We start from the raw sequence: 18,620 nt of genomic DNA, 5'->3' as shown, positions 1-18,620 counted from the left end.
AATCTTTTCTGAAACCTTTCAAGTTTCACAGCATCCTTCCTATAGTGGAGAGATCAGGACTGAATGCAGTTCAAAGTTTGGGAGAAGATTTATAGCTTCACAGAAGCGCTTCACAGGAGGCTCCCAAGCACTGAGGATGTCACCTAGACAGGGGACGAAATGTTTGCAACACAAATTCCCAGCTCGGCGAACAGAACCACAACACTGAATGCAGTATTCAGCCTCACCAATGGCCTGTACAGCCGCAATATGACCTCCCAACTCCTATATTCAATGCACTGACCAATAAAGGAAAGCATACTAAATGCCTTCCCTATCCTGTCTACCTGTGACTGCACTTTCAAGGAACTATGAACCTGCAGTTCAAGGTCTCTTTGTTCAGCAACACTCCCCAGGACCTGACCATTAAATCTTACCCTGATTTGCCTTTTCTAAAATGCAGCACATCACATTTATCTAAGTTAAACTCCAACTGCCATTCATCAGCCCATCTCATCAAGGCCCCATTGTACTCTGAGGTAACCTTCTTTGCTGTCCGTTACATCACCAGTTTTGGTGTCCTCAGCAAACTTACTAACCATACCTCCTATGTTCACATCAAAATCATTTATATAAATGACAAAAAGCAGTGGACCCAACACTGGTCTTTGAGACACACCGTTTTTCTCAGGCCTCCAGTCTGCAAAGCAACCCTTCACCACCGCTCCCTGTCTCCAATCTTCGAGCCAGTTCATCCTTTGCGAGATGTTCTATAATCTCTTTCATATGTTTCCATTTGCTTTCTGCTTCTTGTTCTGTGATCTCTGTTTGGTCTGCTTCCTCACCTTTGACACATTCACTCATAGCATTTACCATTTCCACGATTTCCAATCATATATTTGGCCCAGGTGTTTCCATAAATCTTCAAAATCTTTGCTGTCAGAAGAATTTTCACTAAATACAACACTGGGGAGCTAGTTCTTCCAAATTCTCCCCAATATTTCACTTTCCCTTGATATCCAAGCAAAAGCCACATTAAAAATGACAACATTTAATGTCTGAATGGATTGTAAGCTCTGTATTGTGCCTTCATGAGTAATTGACTTTCTCATTTAATCTTTCCTGCAGCAATATCTCATTCTTTGTGAAACTCAGATCTATTGGTTGAATTCGAGGTTACATTGAAAGACAGGAAATTGGTAATTATTTATTATGAATTGGCAATTAGTGTGTTACCAATCAGTAAAATGAAATTGGAAGTTGTTTCTTGTTTGTAAATTCACATTCCTGAGAGGTGAGCTCAACCATTGTCCAGTAAGTCAGTAACATGCCCAACCTCAAGCAATGTTCAAAAAACATGATGAAAATATTTTTCTGGTATTTCTTTCTTAATCAGTGCATTACTACAGTTATTATAAATTATAGAAAGCTTGCAGTTTCAAACAAACCTGTTGGACTATAACACGGTTTCTTGTGATTTTTGACTTTGTCCACCCCAGTCTAACACTGGAACCTCCACGTCATGCTCTACAATCGATTACTTTATGAGCACTTGCAGTATTTGCATGAACATTGCATAATGTGTCTCAAACTACGAGAACTATATTCAGTTCCACCTGTCATAAATAAGCAAACATCGGCAACATATTTATGATGCCCTGGCATGCAAGACTATGGGCTATGTGCTAGAAAATGGGTTTAGAGTAGAACGATGGTTATTTTTGACTAGTATGGATGAGATGGGCCAAAAGGTCTTTTTTGTGCTGTCAATCTCTACCACTCTATGATTCTAGAACCTGTTTGGTGTGCAACATAGATTTGGCCAAGAGGTAGATATGTTATGAGAAAAATTAGTTCAAAAAACGTCACATATTTTTCTGAAGTTTGTGGTCAGCTGATTTTTATTTACCAGATACACTTCACATTCTCATTCAGATCCATGCAAATGGTTCAGTCAATCCCACTTCCTCATGAAGCTTATTATTGTTTTGCAATGTGTGCTCAATTGGAGTAAGAGAAACACTTTAAAAAAATTTAACTATTTCAATGAAAACCAGACACATTTCAGTTGGCTACCTGTTCAGTACAGCTCTAACAGTTCTATTTCATTTGGAACTGGGGAAAAACTTTAGCAGTTCTTCTTTATGGCCCCTAACCTCATGCATCATGACTGAGCCACCAAAACGTTTTGATTCTCACCCTTTTTAATCCACTGTCAATCACCTACAAGTATTGACACAGTTCTGTTGCATTTCTAGCATTGACTTTTCTCTGTTTTAAAGCTCCAGGTTCCAGATAATGTATTAGTGCTTCTGATTGGTTCTGTGATGATTCATTGCAAGAGAGTTTGAGAAACAGAGCAAGGAAATCTTACTGAGGTTCCAACAGCCTCAGTGTAATCGCACCTGGAGTACTGTATACAATATGATCCCCTTACCCAAGGAAGGATAATATTGCTTGTGAGGGGGTGCAGCAAAGGTCCCCTGGATGCGCTATGGGATGGCAGGTTTATGAGAAAGATTGGGTCTGTATTCTCTGGTGTTCAGAAGAACGGGAAGGGATTTGTGTAACATGAAAACAGTTGTGACAGATTGGATACAGGGCTCCTTGCCAATGTTTCTGTCTGAGATCAGCTTGGCTATAAATCCTCACAAGTTGCTTCATGTAAGGGTGGCATTCCATTCTCGCAATTTCATCATCACTGTTGGATCAATTCTAATATAGCTACCTTTGGGAGGGGAAGCCTCAGAAATGTTCAGCTTTCTCCTCAACCAAGGATTCCTGAGAGCCAAGTGGGTGGAGAGAGATAAGTGGGGTGGGGTGGGGGGGGGGGGGGGGGCTGTGGGCGGTGTGAGGCTGGGGGAGCTTAGCTGAGAATGTGATAGGTGGATGGAGGTGGGGGTAATGGTAATAGGTCAGAGGGGAGGATGGAGCAGATAGGTGGGAAGGGAGAGGAACAGGTAGGACATGTTATGCAGGGCGTGCCAAGTTGGAAAGTTGGATCTGGGATAAGGAAATGATGGGAGAGGAAGTGAGGAAACTAGTGAAATCCACATTGATCCGATGTGGTTGGAGGTGAAGATGAGGCGTTCTTCCTCCAGGCATCGAGTGGTTAGGGAGTGGTGATGGAGGAGGCCCAGGACCTGCAAGTTCTTGGCAGAGTGGGAAGGAGAGTTGAAGTGTTTGGCCACGGGTCAGTGGGATTAGTTGATGCGGGTGTCCTGGATATTGTCTCTGAAGCATTCTGCGAGTAGATGACCTGTCTTCCCAATGAAGTGGAGACCTTATTGGGAGCAACAGATACAGTAAATAACATGTGTGGAAGTGCAGGTGAAACTTTGATGGATGTGGAAGGCTCCTTTGGTGCCTTGGACGGAGGTGAGGGGGGAAGTATGGCCACAGGTTTTGCAATTCCTGCGAAGGTAGAAGAAAGTGCCGGGAGCAGAGGATTGCTGGGAAGCATGGACTTGACAAGGGAGTCACAGAGGGAATGGTCTTTACAGAAAGCAGATAGGGGTGGAGAGGGAAATATATCTCTGATGATGGGGTTCATTTGTAGGTTATGGAAATAGCAGAGGATGATGTGATGTATACGGAGGTTGGTGGAGTGGAAAGTGAGGACTGGGGCGGTTCTGTCTTTGTTGCAGTTAGAGGGGTGGGGCTTGAGGGCGGAGATGCAGGAAGTGGATGAGATGTGTTGGAGGGCATCATCAACCACTTGGGAGGAGAAATTGTAGTCTTTAAAGGAGGATGCCATCTGGTGTGTTCTGTGGTGGAACTGGTCCTCCTGGGTGCAGATGTGGTGGAGATGGAGGAATTCATATATAATGAGAAATTGGCTCCCAGCCTCATTTCTGATGAAGGGCTTTTGCCCGAAATGTCGATTCTCCTGCTCCTCAGATGCTGCCTAACCTGCTGTGCGTTTCCAGCACCACACTCTTGACTCTGATAATCTAGAATCCTTTTGGGCAGAGGGTTAGGAAACAGCAAGTGTGTGACGAAATTGATAAGAATATAGGCCCCAAACTGTGACCAGGAAGGGCTATAAATTATCAAATACTAGGGGCATGTTAAAATAATAGAGCAATAATTATAGATGAGTTTAATCTTCATACTGATTGAGTTAATCAAATTGGAAGAAGTAGCTATGACAACAAATTCATAGAGTGCACTGTTGGATAGTTTCCTAGAGCAATTTGTCATGGAGCTGACCCAGGAACAGGCCACCTTGGATCAGGCAATGGATAATGACGGAGGTTTAACACATGACCTCAGGGAAAAGACCCCCTACGCAGCAGTGATGATAACAGAATGGAATTTAATATTGAGTTAGAGAGTGAGAAACTTGGGCTGGAAACGACTGTGTTTAACTGAAGTAAAGGGAACTGCAATGAATTGAGGATAGAATTTACTAAAGTGAACTGGCAGATAGATTGGCGGGAATGACAGGAAGCAAGCAGTGCCAGACATTTAAAGAGGTAATTCATGAACTCTCCAGAAAAATATACATCCCAGTAAAGAGGAAAATTTCTAAAAGAGTTAAGCCAGCCATGCCTAACCAAGGAAGTTAAGGAGATTATAAAGTTGAACCAAAATGCACATGAGGAGGCAAATGTCAGGGATCACACCAAAGACTTGGGTAAATTCAGAATCCAGCAAAATAGGACTTAAAAATAATAAAGGAAAAGAAAACAAACTATGAGGACAAACTAGTGAGGAATATAAAAACGGACAGTGAGAGATTCTTGAAATAAATGAAAAGGAAGAGAGGGATCAAAGTGAACATAGGCCCCTTAGAAAATGATCTGGGGAAATGGCTTTGGGGAACAAGGAAATGGCAGAAAAGGGAAGCACATATTTTGCACGAGTCTTTATGGTGGAAGATATTTTGAAGACATCATTAATATTAAACAATATGGGGGAGGAATTAAGCATCATCATCATCACTAGCAAAGCAGTAATAGGCAAACTAATGGGCTAAAGGCAGGTAAACCCCCAAGCTATGAGGTCTTGCATCCTTGGATCCGAAAAGAGGTAGCAACAGAGACAATGGATGCTTTGGTTCCAATTTTCCAAAACTCTGAATTCTGGACAAGTACTGGAAAACTGCCAATGTGACACCCCATTCAAAGGGGATGGAGGCAAAAAGCAGATACAGGTAGTTCATCTATAACATGATAGTTGCATTCTTGTGCAATCCTGTGTTATAGGAAAATTGCGCTTTAGAAACAGCACTTAAAGTGTTGGTGATGTAATCGCATTACAGCAAGCACACATTTTAAAAGTTTGCACTTTAGGAACAGTGTCCCCAATTGGTCAATCACATTCTAGTGAAATCGCCTAAACAAAACAGCATTATGTTCGAACAGCCTGTAACCATAGGCTGATTAACCTAATATCTTTAGTTATAAATGTATTATAATCAGTTACCAAGGAGAGGATAGCAAAACATTGGAAAATCATAATGGAGTCAAGTGGGATCAGCATCATTTCGTGAAAGGAAAATTGTGTCTAAATGATTTGAGTTTATCAAGGAAGTCTTGATCAAATTGGAGACAGTAGATGTGTTCTATTTGGATTTTCAGAAAGGATTCAGCAAGCTATCTCACAAAATGTTAAGTCATAAGATAAGAGCTCACAGTGTTGGAGTTATTATATTGACATGGGTAGAGAACTGGGTAATGGGCAGGAAACAGCAGGTGGGGAAAAGGGGTTCTTTTTTAGGTTGGTGACCTGTAACTAGTGGGGTTCCACAGGGACCAGTGCTGCAACCACAACTCTTTACATTGTACATTAATGACTTAGTGGAAGGAAGTGAACAGACTGTGGCCAGATTTACAGATGACACAAAAATAGGTGGAAAGGCAAGTTGCAAGTAGGATACAAACAGTTTACAGGGAGGTATTGATAACTTAAGTGGGCAAAAAGTTGGCAAATGGATTATAATGTGGGAAAATGTGAAGTGGTTCATTTTGGAAGGGTGAATGAAAGAATAGAGTTTTATTTAAATACAGAAATGATGCAGACAAGGGGTTAGGAGTAGTTAAGCATGAAACACAGAAAGTTAGTACACAGGTGCAGCAGGTAATCAGGAAGGCTAATGGAAGTCAGCCCTCATTTCAAGGGAGTTGGAGTATAAGGGTGCGGAAGTCTTACTGCAACTGTACATGGTGCTGGGGAGACCATATCGGGAGTACTATGAGCAGTTTTGGTTCGTTTATTTAAGGAAAGATACCATTTCATTGGAGGTAGCTCAGAGAAGGTTCATTAGGCTGATTCTTGGTATGGAGGGATTGTCTTATGAGCAAATACTAAACAATTTGGGAGTCTACTCACTAGAGTTGAGAAGAATGAGAGATGATATCTTTGAAACGTAAGTCATTGCCCAATCTAGTCTTACACAATCCCCATCCTCCTCCCCTCTGCCTCTTCTCCCCTATCCCTGACCTGCACCCACTCCTCTGCTCACCAATCTCTTTGCATTAGAATTAGCTTTATTGTCACATACACTCAAATGAATACAGTGAAAAATGTGAGGTGCTGCACTTTGGGAGAAGAAATATTAAGGAAAAGTATATAGTTAATGGCAGGACCCTGAACTGCATTGATGTTCAGAAGAATCTTGGGGTTCAAGTCCATCGCTCCCTGAAAGGAGCCACCGAATTAGATAGGATGGTCGAGAAGCCTTATGGCATGCTTGCTGTGTTTGGTTGGGGCACTGAGTACGAGAGTCAAAGTGTTATGTTGCAGCTTTATAAGACCACACTGTATTCGATTCTGGTTGCCACATTACAGCAAGGATGTGGAGGCTTGGAGAGGGTGCAGAAGAGGTTGACCAGGATGCTGCCTGGATTAGAGGGTCTGAGCAATAAGGAGAGGCTTGAAAAACTAGGTTTTCTTTTCTCGGGAATGGCAGAGGCTGAGGGGAGACTTGATGGAAGTCTATAAAATTATGAGATGCATAGATAGGGTTTACTTTTGAATCTTTCTCCCAGTGCTGAAATGTCTAATATTAGGAGACGTGAGATGAGATAGGGAAAGTTCAAAGAAGATGTGAGGGGCATGTTTTTTACACAGAGAATAGTAGGGATCTGGAATGCATCACCAGGGGTAGTGATGGAGGAAGGGACTATGGGGATACTTAAGGGGTTTTTCAGGAGGAACATGAATATACAAGGAATGGAGGGAGATGGACCGACACCAGGCAGAGGAGATTTAGTTTCATTTTGTGTCATGTTCAGTGAAGAGCCCATTCCTGTTGTTACGAAGATATAAGTGTGCCTTTCAGAGAGTTAAAAGCAGCGCAACTACTGGACACAGCACCCAGTGTTCTCAGTAAGGCAACAATGTAACACAGGGTCGAACAACTTGATAGTTTGTTGCCTGGAGACAAAAGACAAATTCAAATTCGGCCAGCCAGGTTAAACTGTACCTCAAAAAATATCAAACTCCAATCCAGTTTGAATTGAGTATATTGACAATTTTAAAAGCCAATGACAATCCAATGCTTTGGGGGTATAAGACCAAGGGAAATTGAACAGTTGAGAGGAGAACTGCCAAGCCCTGGCATGTAACAGACTGCTTGAAAAAATATCTCTCTTAAAAGTACCTTTTTGATCAGTATCCTGTGATGCAGAAATTCCTGGCAAGGAGAAAAGAAGACACAGGAAGTTCCAAAGACAAGAACCAACAGCTGCCTCGTTTTGAGATAAAAAGTGTTGTTTTGTAACTCTTTATTGGAAGTTTTATTGGACTAGTATTATAGAAGGGAAGGTAAAACTAGGTTAGAGAAAAAAAAATTAAATAGTGGTTAGATAATTATTCTCTATTATACTTTCAGAAATAAAGTTAGCCATTTTTACTTTACACAGGCCTTGGCCACTTGTGTTTTTACAGATTACTGCATGGGATAAATCTTTTTTGTGCCGCTGGTATTAAATTAAACAGGAGGGTTTACCGTGTGTCATAACACTGTGCTGCACTGTTTTATATAGAAGTTAAAGATCATCACTGATGGTGCCGTCATTGGTACAAAGGTGCCGAAGTACAGATTCTTAGAATCCCTACAGTGTGGAAGCTGGCCATCCAGCCCATCAAATCCACGGTGATCCTCTGAAGAGTATCCGATCCAGATCCACCACCACCGCCACAATCCACCTTATCCCTTCTGATCCTGCATTCTCCAAGTTTAATACACCTCGCCTGCACATCCATGGACACTAGATTAGATTCCCTACAGTATGGAAACAGGACTCACAGCCCAACATGTCCACACTGATCCTCCAAAAAAGTGACCCACCCAGCCCCATTCCCCTCCTAATGCACCTAATACTATGGGCAATTTAGTATGGCCAATTCAACTGACCTGCACATTTTTGGATTGTGGGAGGAAACCAGAGGACTTGGAGGACACCCATGCAGACACGTGGAGAACGTGCAAACTCCACACAGACTATCGCCTGAGGCGAGAATCAAACCTGGGTCCCTGGCACTGTGACGTAACGGTGCTAACCACTGAGCCATCGTGCCGCCCTAGAGAAAAATGCATTCAAAAATGAAATAATAAAGACTATCCTGCCAGGCCACCAAGAGACCACTATGCCAGGCAAGGAAGACACCTCGCTGAACTTTGAGAGAGAGCCATGGGTCTGGGAGAGGGACAGAGGAATGTGAAATTTGGTTGGGATGAGGTGAAGGAGGAGCAGAGATAAAGAGAATGGGGTGAGCAATGTGCCCTGAGCCTTAGTGAAGTGGGATGGTATGGTGGTCGTGGTGACAGGGCTGGGGGTGGGTGGACAGGGGAGGGATTGAGAGATTCTAGCCTGAGACTCTGGGGACATAGGCCAAATACAATACATTTTCATCAAGCTGAAGGAACTAGCCAGGTCCCAACCCCCAGCATTATGAGAAAATATCTTGGTGGAGAATTGGAAAGTTGGAACAAACTGCAAAATGGTGATTTCGAGACATCATGTGAAGAATGTTTGTGATCTCTGGGACTATACTTGATGGAGATTAGAAAGATGAGCACAATGAGTGCAGGGAGGTCTCCACACCCCCTGTAGGAGTGATCATGTTCTCAGTCAGCCAACTCAAGTAACGTTTTTCCTCAAATGAGCCTTATTTCATCATCCATATTGAGTCTTCACCTTCTCTACCTGGTTATGAAACTTTGCTTTCATCTGCTTTGAGACAAAGGGAGGTATTTAGTACCATGAAAGTGAACGAGAAGACAGTTAGTTGTGATGCTGGGGTAGGAGAGGTGTTGCAGTCTCCCAAGTGAGACAGTCGGAAGCACAGATAGCAGGAAGGGCTAATAGTTTGGGACAATGTGGTAGGTGGGAGCTATTGAGGGGAAAATGAGCCTTACATTAGTTAGCGTGGTGATCCACGAGCCCTGATGAGAGACGTATGCAGGGACATATTTAAAGTAAGTGATGGCCCTGTGACAGTGTATAGCAGAGACAAAATATGCCCTTATCCTTGCAAAGTACAGAAGATCATTCAGCTCTGTCTGTACTCCCAGACATTACATTCAACCTGAGAGACTGCACTCCCTAGGCCTCCAACTACATCCAGACTGACCATGTCTGTGGTGAGAGGATGTCAGCAGGAGAAGGCACTGTCCACCAGCACCTCCCAGTCCCTGTCAGTGAAATGGGGTGTGAGCTTCCCTTTCTGGGCACTTCCCTCTGGAATAATGAGGCAGAACCACAGAGTGAGGGGCTGTTCCCAGCTTGCAGGAACTGATGTGGCTCCAAATGCTGGCAAAGTCCCAGAAGCTGGGAGAACTTCCACTTCTCCCATCACCTGACTCCATGGGATGGATGTCAGGGAGACTGGTTGCATCATTAACAGGCTGAAGATTGTTTGAGAAAAACTGACAAGGGTCATGGTAGACCATTCAACACGAATCTCACTGAGTGAAACACTGCCAGAAATTGAGAAAATTGATGCCACTGGATTATTTTCTGGGCCAGTAAGGCTGATGTACTCTAACTCTCTCTTTATCATGGTTTCCTCATCCAAAAGAAGGCCTTCCCTCAGTGCCACTGGAGCGTCAACCTAGACTAATTGCACAAACCCAAGGGGTGGATATTTATCAAACCCAGAAGTATACAGTGCTACCTACTGAGACACTATTGACACCAAGTTGCTTCCTTACTCTAACAGTCCGTTATGTTCAGGCATGGTCACGCCTCTGCCGTGAGAGTGGCTCTACAAATCACATTGTCCTTCGAAAGCTGAAGATGTCAACACCATTATTCCCTGGCCCCAATGCCTTTGTAGCGAGTCAAATGATAATGTATACGGATATCCACTGTTTCCAGCCCATCAGTGGAAGAACACTGACAGAGTAGCATCCAGATCAGGTTACTCTCATTGTTTGTGTTCATTTCTGTGCTCATGAGAACAACCCTTTAAAAGCCATGATGGGAATGTTAAGTACCATCTTTTAAACTGTTGACTCAATTTAATATTCGTGATGTCCCTACACAAATGGGCTGCAGGAGTTCAAGACGACAACTCGGGATGTTCACTAAATATTGACACAACACGTTACACCCAGATCTTGTGAATCAACATAACAAAAATGGGGACAAATAAATTCCACCCTTTATAATCCAATTTATTGAATCAAAATCATTAGTAGAGATTTGCATGTACACATCAACACTGTAGCCATTTTTAAAAATAGATTGATTTATCACCTGGTAACAGATTAATCCAAATATACAACGTGGGAATCTAAACTTTTACAACAGTTGAAAAGATAGCACCTTATTCTCCACCAGGATAAGATATAAGCTCAGAATATTTGAAACAAAAATGAACATATAGAAATATATTTGTCCTTCAAATGTGCTTTCATAAATGCATCTTACAAAGAATCTTGCAGATCAAAGTGACATTCAGATCCCATTTTCAGTGTCAGGTATAACATTATTGTCCGTATAGGCAGCATTGCTAACATAAACCCCCGATTCCATCAATCCCTGACATAGTCACTAACCAGAGATGGTGGAACACAGTGCTTGTGGGATTCCACCAAGAGAGAGGTCCATGAAAATCCCTGAGGTCGTGAAGCAGAACGATAGAGAATCAAACATTAATTGTCCCTGATCAGATCTCAGTATTTACTGAGCAGAAAGTAACACCAGGTATTGTTCAAGAGAAGATTAAGTCCTGGGTGAAAAAAAAACAGAAGGTTGGATTCCCATTTCCTTTTCCCCATGACACCTGCTGGAAAATGATGGGCCAGAATTCTGACAGAGAAACTGAGGTAGAGCTGTAAACTCATCAAATTACTCAGGAGTCCTTGTAAAGTATTGAAATGCTGCAGAACAACATTCCTGCAGCAAGAATGGATGACCTCCTGACATCCCATCATCTTAGCTCAGGCACTCTCAAGTCAGTCACTGCCCTCCCCTCCCCCCATTTCCACCCCACCCCCCCATCACTGTACACCGTATCCTCACTGTGCTCCATTACCAACCTTCTACCAGAAAACTACCTTCTATCCTCCTACATTTTTTGTTGAATCAGTTTGAATCCTTAGTGCTCATGGCAGGATGGGGATTATTCAGGTTATGATGATACTGATTATGGTTCAATATAATTCTCCTGATGCTGATGTCCCACAGTGCCTCATGGTGCCCAGTTTTGAGATGCCAGGTGTATTCAAAATCTGACTTGTTGACAATCGGACTGCGCTTCACAACATGATAGAGGGTATTCTTCAAGCAAAGACAATGTACCTGCACATCTCTAGTGATACTGTCATGGACACATACATCCGCCACAGGGGCAGTGATGAAGTTGTGTTCAAGTAGATTTCTTCCTCTTGTTAGCTCTCTCTCTCCACCTGCTGCTGGCTCAGTCTAGCAGTTAGAGCTTTTAAGACTTGATCGACACAATCTGCTGCGCTTTTCCAGCAACACGTTTTTCAGCTCTGATCTCCAGCATCTGCAGTCCTCACTTTCTCCAACACAATCAGTAGTTGGTGGTAGACATTGAAATCCCCCATGCCTCACTGTGTGCCCTTATCTACTTCAGTGCTCACTCGACATGGTATTCGACACGGAGGAACATTGGCTCATTGGCTGAGCAAAGGAGGCCATTACATAGTAGTGAGCAGGACATTCTTTCCAGGGCAACTCTTTCCCAATGTACACCACAGTGAGTGGGATAGGTCAGAGCTGAGGATGCTGATGTCAGGGACACTGTGTGTAAGGTATAATTCTACGTGTACAAAGAACATTACAACACAGGAACAAGTCCTTTGACCCTCCAAGCATGCAGTGATCCAGATCCTCTATCTAAACCTATCACCTTTTATCTAATGGTCTTTATCCCTCTGCTCCCTGCCCATTCATGTATCTGTCTAGATACATCTTAAATGATGCAGTCATGCCTGCACCTACCACCTCCACTGGCAACACATTCCAAGCACCCACCACCCTCTGTGTAAAGAACTTCTCATACATATCTCCCCTAAACCTCTCACTTTGAACTCGTGAGCCTGAGTAATTGAGACTCCACATTCTGGGAAAAACCTTTTTGCTATCCACCCTGTCTTTAACTCTCATAATTTTGTAGACCTCAGTCAGTCCCCACATAAGCTCCGTCTTTCTAAAGAAAATAATCCTAATCTACTCAACCTCTCTTCATAGCAAGTGCCCTCCATACCAGCAACCTCCTCTGCATCCTCTCCAAAGCAACCACATCCTTTTGGTAAGGTGGCGACCAGAACTAAACACAGTATTTTACAAATCTGGCTGAACCAAAGTCTTATACAACTGTAACATGACGTGCCAACTTTTGTGCTCAATACCCTGTTTCTTGAACGAAAGCATGCCAAATACCTTCTTGACCACTCTATAGACCTGCATTGCCTCCTTCAGGGTACAGTGGACGTGAACACCCAGTTCTCTCTGTACATCAATTTTCCCCAAGGGCTTTTCCATTTATTGTACAGTTTGCTCTTGCATTGGATGTTCCAAAATGCATCACCTCCCATTTGCCTGGATAGAACTCCATCTGCCTTTTCTCTGCTCAACTCTCCAAACTATCTATAATCTGCTGTATTCTCTGACAGTCCCCTTCACTGTCTGCTACTCCAACAATCTTAGTGTCATCTGCAAACTTGTTAAGCAGATCCCCTATACCTTCCTCCAAATCATTTACATATATCACAAACAACAGTGGTCCCAGTATGGATTCTCCATTTTGAGAAACTTCCTTCCACTACTACTCTCTGTTTCCTGTTTATTTCAGATTAGATTAGATTCCCTGCAGGGTGGAAAGAGGCCCTTCGGCCAAACACGTCCACACCGACCGTCCAAAGAGTAACCCACCCAGACCCATTTCCCTCGGACTAATGCACCTAACATGAGGAGCAATTTCGCATGGCCAATTCACCTGACCTACACATCTTTGGACTGTGGGAGGAAACCAGAGCACCCGGAGGAAACCCACATAGACACAGGGAGAATGTGCAGCCAGTACTCTATCCACTTAGCTCGTACACCCTGGACCCCATGCAACTTCACCTTCTTCATCATCCTACCATGGGGAACCATAGGTCAGTGAGACAGTCTCCCACTTTGCACAAATCCACAGATGTTAGTAAGAAGGAGTTTATAGGCTGGATAGAGCTAGCACTATAGTTCTGGATGTTAACACCGGCTGGGGCAATGTCTGTGGTCTGTCTGGTTTCATTCCTTTTTCTAGGCTTTGTAGTGGTTTGTTATGATGGAGTAAGTAGCTCACTAGGCCATGTCAGGGAAATGGCTATGGAGTCACACCTAGGCCAGACCAAGTAAGGTTGGCAGATTTCTCTCCCTGAAGACATTCTTAGACCAAATGGATTTTTAGAGCAATCATTCAATCCAAGTTAATTAACTGAATTTAAGTTCCATGGTGGGAGTTTACCCCATGTCCACATGCAATTAACCTGTACCTTTAAGTTATTAGCCCAGTGACAAAACCTAAGGGCCAGAGTATCTTGGTAATTTTTACTGCACAATTTCCCAGCACATTGAACATAGCTTTACAAAAAATAAAAGCAGACAGAGAATGTGGGAGGAGCTCAGCATATTTCTCAGCATCCGTGGAGGAAGAGAAACAGCGTTGGGTCCAGAACTCCTTTGCTCAGTTTCTCCCGTGCTCTTGGTGTTTGTTTCACATTTCCTGCATCTGCAGTCTTTTACTTTTTATTAAAATGGGAGATGGTTTCCAGGATTATTTGGGGGAAGGAGGGAGCAGGTGATGGGGTAAGATGGGAGAAAGTTAGAGAGGAAAACTCGAGGCAGGATCCCACTTGTCCCCTTCCATTCTATGCCTGAAAGACAGTAGAAAGATCCAGATGAAGATAGAGTAAGATGAGGTTGAGAGCCACCCATCATGATTGGTTTGTTACAGGTAGTTATTTAGTAGGAAAAATTCAAAGCAATATGTAAACTGACACTCACAGCACACACTATTGTGGGAGAGTTTCATATGTGCTTGGACAGTATGTACTGAAGAAGTATTCTACTAAAGAGTGACTTCCTCTGATTGGAATTTTTTGCTGACTTGATAAAAAACTCCAAACATGTAACCCTTTCGTCTTTGAGAATTCCTTTTCAATATCATCATTGTTTTTGTTCCATCGATCTTTTTCAAAGTAGTTTTTCCAATTGTTGAATGGAATCGGGTAAAACCAGTTGTCAGACAAGAACATAATCCCTTTGCATCCTTTGTTGAAAAGGCTTGCAAGATTGTCAGTTCCACACCATTTCTTCACCATCCGGGTCATCAGTCTAGGACCCTGATGACCCCAAGCTGCTCCATTGAATTTCTCAACAAAATCCCTCAAGCAACTCTCGACATAAGAATGAGAACGGTAAAATCCCAAAGCTGCATTATTCGCAAAACGTATTGATTCTGCACCGATAAAGTTTCGGAATTCCAAGGGTTTGATTGAAATGATATCCGTGTCCAGATAGATGCCCCCATACTTCCACAGTAAGGCTAGCCGACAGCCATCGGCAAGTACATGGAACCAGTACCTTTCCTTGCTGGGATCTACCTGTAAAATATTAGAATAGAGGTTCATCAATTACGAGTTTGATGTTTTAAATCACCCCTCCCTCCAAATATTGTCCTCTCCCTCCGCACAATGCTCATTGGTTGTGCACCAATTCCTGAGAGCACTTTGTAACAGGCTGCAAGGTGGGCCTTGCGGAGATGGGAACCTGGGCTAGTTCAGTCTTAAACCTGCACACTCTTTCAATGGAGAAAAGCTGCAGCCTCTTTCCCCATTGCTCCCAGCACAGTCTCCAACTTCAATCACAAGTGCCAGTGTCCTGGGAACCACACCACAGCCAAACGTCTAATAAAACTTTCATTTAAACAGATACAAAACTACCCACTCAGGCTCGAGATTGAGTGGGAATCCAGAGTGGATTTCTGACTACATTCCTGCCAAAAAGGATCAAATTTCCAGTGAATAGCTGAAAGAATGACACATCTCCGTCATAATTGTATACATTTCAATCATGACTATGGTGCTGGAAAAGCACAGCAGGTCAGGAAGCATCAGAGGAGCAGGAGAATCGAGGCTTCAGGCAAAAGCCCTTTATCACGAATGAGGCTTCTGGGCCAGCGAGCTGTGAGATAAATGGGAGAGGGGTTGGGGCTGGGGGGGAAGGTAGCTGGGAATATGATAGGTAGATGTAGGTGGGGGTGAATGTGATAGGTCGGAGAGGAGGGTGGAGCGGATAGATGGGAAAGATGATGGACAGGTCAAGAGGGTGGTGCCCAGTTGGACACTTGGGATTGGGATAAAGTGGGATAATGGAAATGAGAAAACTGGTGAAACCTGTATTAATCCCATGTAGATGTAGGGTTCCAATGCAGAAGATTAGGAGCTCTTCCTCCAGGCATCGGGTGGTTAGAGTTTGGCAATGAAGGAGGCCCAGGATCTGTTGGAGGATGATGTGATATATACAGATGTTGGTGGGGTTGAAGGTAAGGACTGGGGGGAGGGGGGGTCTGTCCTTGTTGTGTTGGGAGGAGTGGGGTCCTATGACAGAGGAGCAGGAAGTGGAGGAGATGCACTGGAGGGCACCGTCGAGTGGTTAGGGCAATTGTGGTCTTTGAAAAAGGAGGCCATCTGGGATTTTCTCTGGTGGAATTGTCATCCTAGGAAAAGATGTGGTTGAGGCAGAGGAATTGGGAATAAGGGATGGCATTTTTATCAGTGACAGGGTGGAAGAAGGTATAGTCCAGGCAGCTGTGTGAGTCTGTGGGTTGGTAGTAGATGTCCGTGGTTAGTCAGTTACCTGAGATGGAGATGGAGAGGTCCAGGAAGGCAATGGAGGTCTCCAAGATGGTCCAGGTGAATTTGAGGTTGGGGTAAAAGGTATTGAAGTCGATGAACTGTTAAACCTCCTCGTGGGAGCATGAGGTAGCACTGATACAGTAATTGATGCAGGGGAGGAAAAGGTGGGGGATGGTCGCATCATCGCATCATCCTCTGCCACTTCCGTAAACCTACAAACAGACCCTGACATTAGGGATATATTTCCTTCCCCACCTCTATCAGCGATCTGGAGAGACCATTCTCCCTGTGTCTCCCTTGTCAGATCCATGCACCCTCCCTCCTCCCCCCTCCCACCCCCCCCCCCCCCCCCACCAGACCTCACCCCACTCCCAGCTTCTTCCCTAGCCACTACTGCAGGAAGTGCAAAACCTGCACCCATACCTCACCCCTCACCTCTGTCCAAGGTCACAAAGGCCTCCACATCCAACAGAAATATACTTGTACCTCCATCAATGTCATCTACGTATCCGTTGCACCCGATGTGATCTCCTCTCCTCTGGGAGAGAGGACGCCAACTTATGGATCATTTCAGGGAACATTTCCAGGACACCTGCACCAACCAACCCCACCGCCTCGTGGCTGAACACTTCAACTCCCCCTCCCACTCCAGCAAGGACTATGCAGGTTCTGGGTCTCCTCCATCGCCAAACCCTAACCACCTGCCACCTGGAGGAAGAATGCCTCATCTTCCATTTGGGACCCTGCAACCACGTGGGACTAATTGGATTTCCCCAGTCTCCTCATTTCCCTCCCCCACCATATCCCAGTTTCAAGCCTCCAACTCGGCACCACCCTCTTGATCTGCCCATTGTCTTTCCCATCCATCCATTCCACCCTCCTCTCTGACCTATCACCTTCTTCCCCACCTTCATCTGCCTATTGCATTCTTTAGATTAGATTAGATTAGATTACTTACAGTGTGGAAACAGGCCCTTCGGCCCAACAAGTCCACACCGCCCCGCCGAAGCGCGACCCACCCATACCCCTTACCTAACACTAGGGGCAATTTAGCATGGCCAATTCACCTGACCTGCACATTTTTGGACTGTAGGAGGAAGCCAGAGCACCCGGAGGAAACCCACGCAGACACGGAGAGAATGTGCAAACTCTACACAGTCAGTCGCCTGAGGCGGGAATTGAACCCAGGTCTCTGGCGCTGTGAGGCAGCAGTGCTAACCACTGTGCCACCGTGCCACCCAACCTCCCAGCAACCTTCCCTCCAGCCCCAGCCCCTCTCCCATTTATCTCTCAGCCATTCCGGCCCACAAGCCTCCTTCCTGATCAAGGGCTTATGCCTGAAACGTCAATTCTCCTGCTCCTCAGATGCTGCCTGTTCTTTCCCAGCACCACACTCTCAACTCTGATCTCCAGCACCCGCGGTCCTCACTTTCTCCTCCATCTCAATCATGTCCCCCTTCAATCTCCTTGCTCCAGCAAAACAACAGCAGTCTGTCCAATCTCTCTTCATCACTGAAACTCTCCAGACCAGGCAACATCCTGGTCAATGTTCTTTGCACTCTATCCAGTGCAATCACATCACACCATGGTTATGTTGACTAGCTTAAGGGAGTGAATGTCCTTTCCTGCTCCTATTTCTGATTTTCTGACATCATTTCAAGCTTTCTTGAGAAAACAGACTTCATATTTGGGTCTTTATACTCATGTCTGTCTAAGTGTAAATATCTTGTACCTACTTCCCAGTGAAAAACATCCAGTTTTCCTTTGATCTCTGACAAACAATCCCCCACTGCTCTGTCAGACTGACTTCAGATTAATCTGTTCGTTTTGCCCGAGGTTTAAATTCACAGCCCCAGAACACAAGGCTCATATGTCTACATCAACCCTCACCCCGGACAGTGAACTTGAAGGGGAACAGCATGGCTCTGAATTCAGCCCTGAAAACTCTACAAATACAGTTCTAGTGAAGAGAAAACTGCCGATCTCCACTTTAGAAACTAGACAGATTGTTAGATTATTGACTAGAAACTTAAACTGGATCATAAACAATCAGTGGGTTTCATCCCAACACTCAAGTATTTAAGTAGCTGGGATTTTTCAATTTGTATCGTTCGAATGTCAGGGTGACTGCTCATTTCAAACACTAAAAGATTTCTCTTTTCACCAGGACTGCCACCAGGAAAGTCCATGTCTTCATCAAAATCCAGTTCTGGAAAAGGTTTACAAATAATAGAAGACAGTGGAGGATTTTTGGAGAAACACTGGCCTGCAGCCAATAGAATAATTAAAACTGCACAACTCTAAAACTCAATGT

General features: G+C 44.1%; 1 protein-coding gene across 5 annotated transcripts in view; it reads right to left on the bottom strand.

Annotated features, from left to right (window-relative positions):
- Positions 1-11,439: 11,439 nt before the first annotated feature.
- Positions 11,440-18,620, bottom strand: part of LOC140479182 (lactosylceramide 4-alpha-galactosyltransferase-like) — a 32,330-nt gene continuing 25,149 nt past the window's right edge. For all 5 annotated transcript variants that reach the window (XM_072573199.1, XM_072573202.1, XM_072573201.1 and 2 more), the window contains one exon: positions 11,440-15,052. In XM_072573199.1, coding sequence (XP_072429300.1) covers positions 14,462-15,052 — 591 coding nt within the window. In that variant the 3' untranslated portion in view covers positions 11,440-14,461. The remainder of the gene's footprint in view (positions 15,053-18,620) is intronic.

The sequence above is a fragment of the Chiloscyllium punctatum genome, chromosome 6 (genome assembly GCF_047496795.1).
Source record: "Chiloscyllium punctatum isolate Juve2018m chromosome 6, sChiPun1.3, whole genome shotgun sequence".
Classification (NCBI taxonomy): Eukaryota; Metazoa; Chordata; class Chondrichthyes; order Orectolobiformes; family Hemiscylliidae; genus Chiloscyllium; species Chiloscyllium punctatum.
The sequence above is the reverse complement of the archived record's forward strand: the minus strand, read 5'-3'. Positions and strand labels throughout refer to the sequence as shown.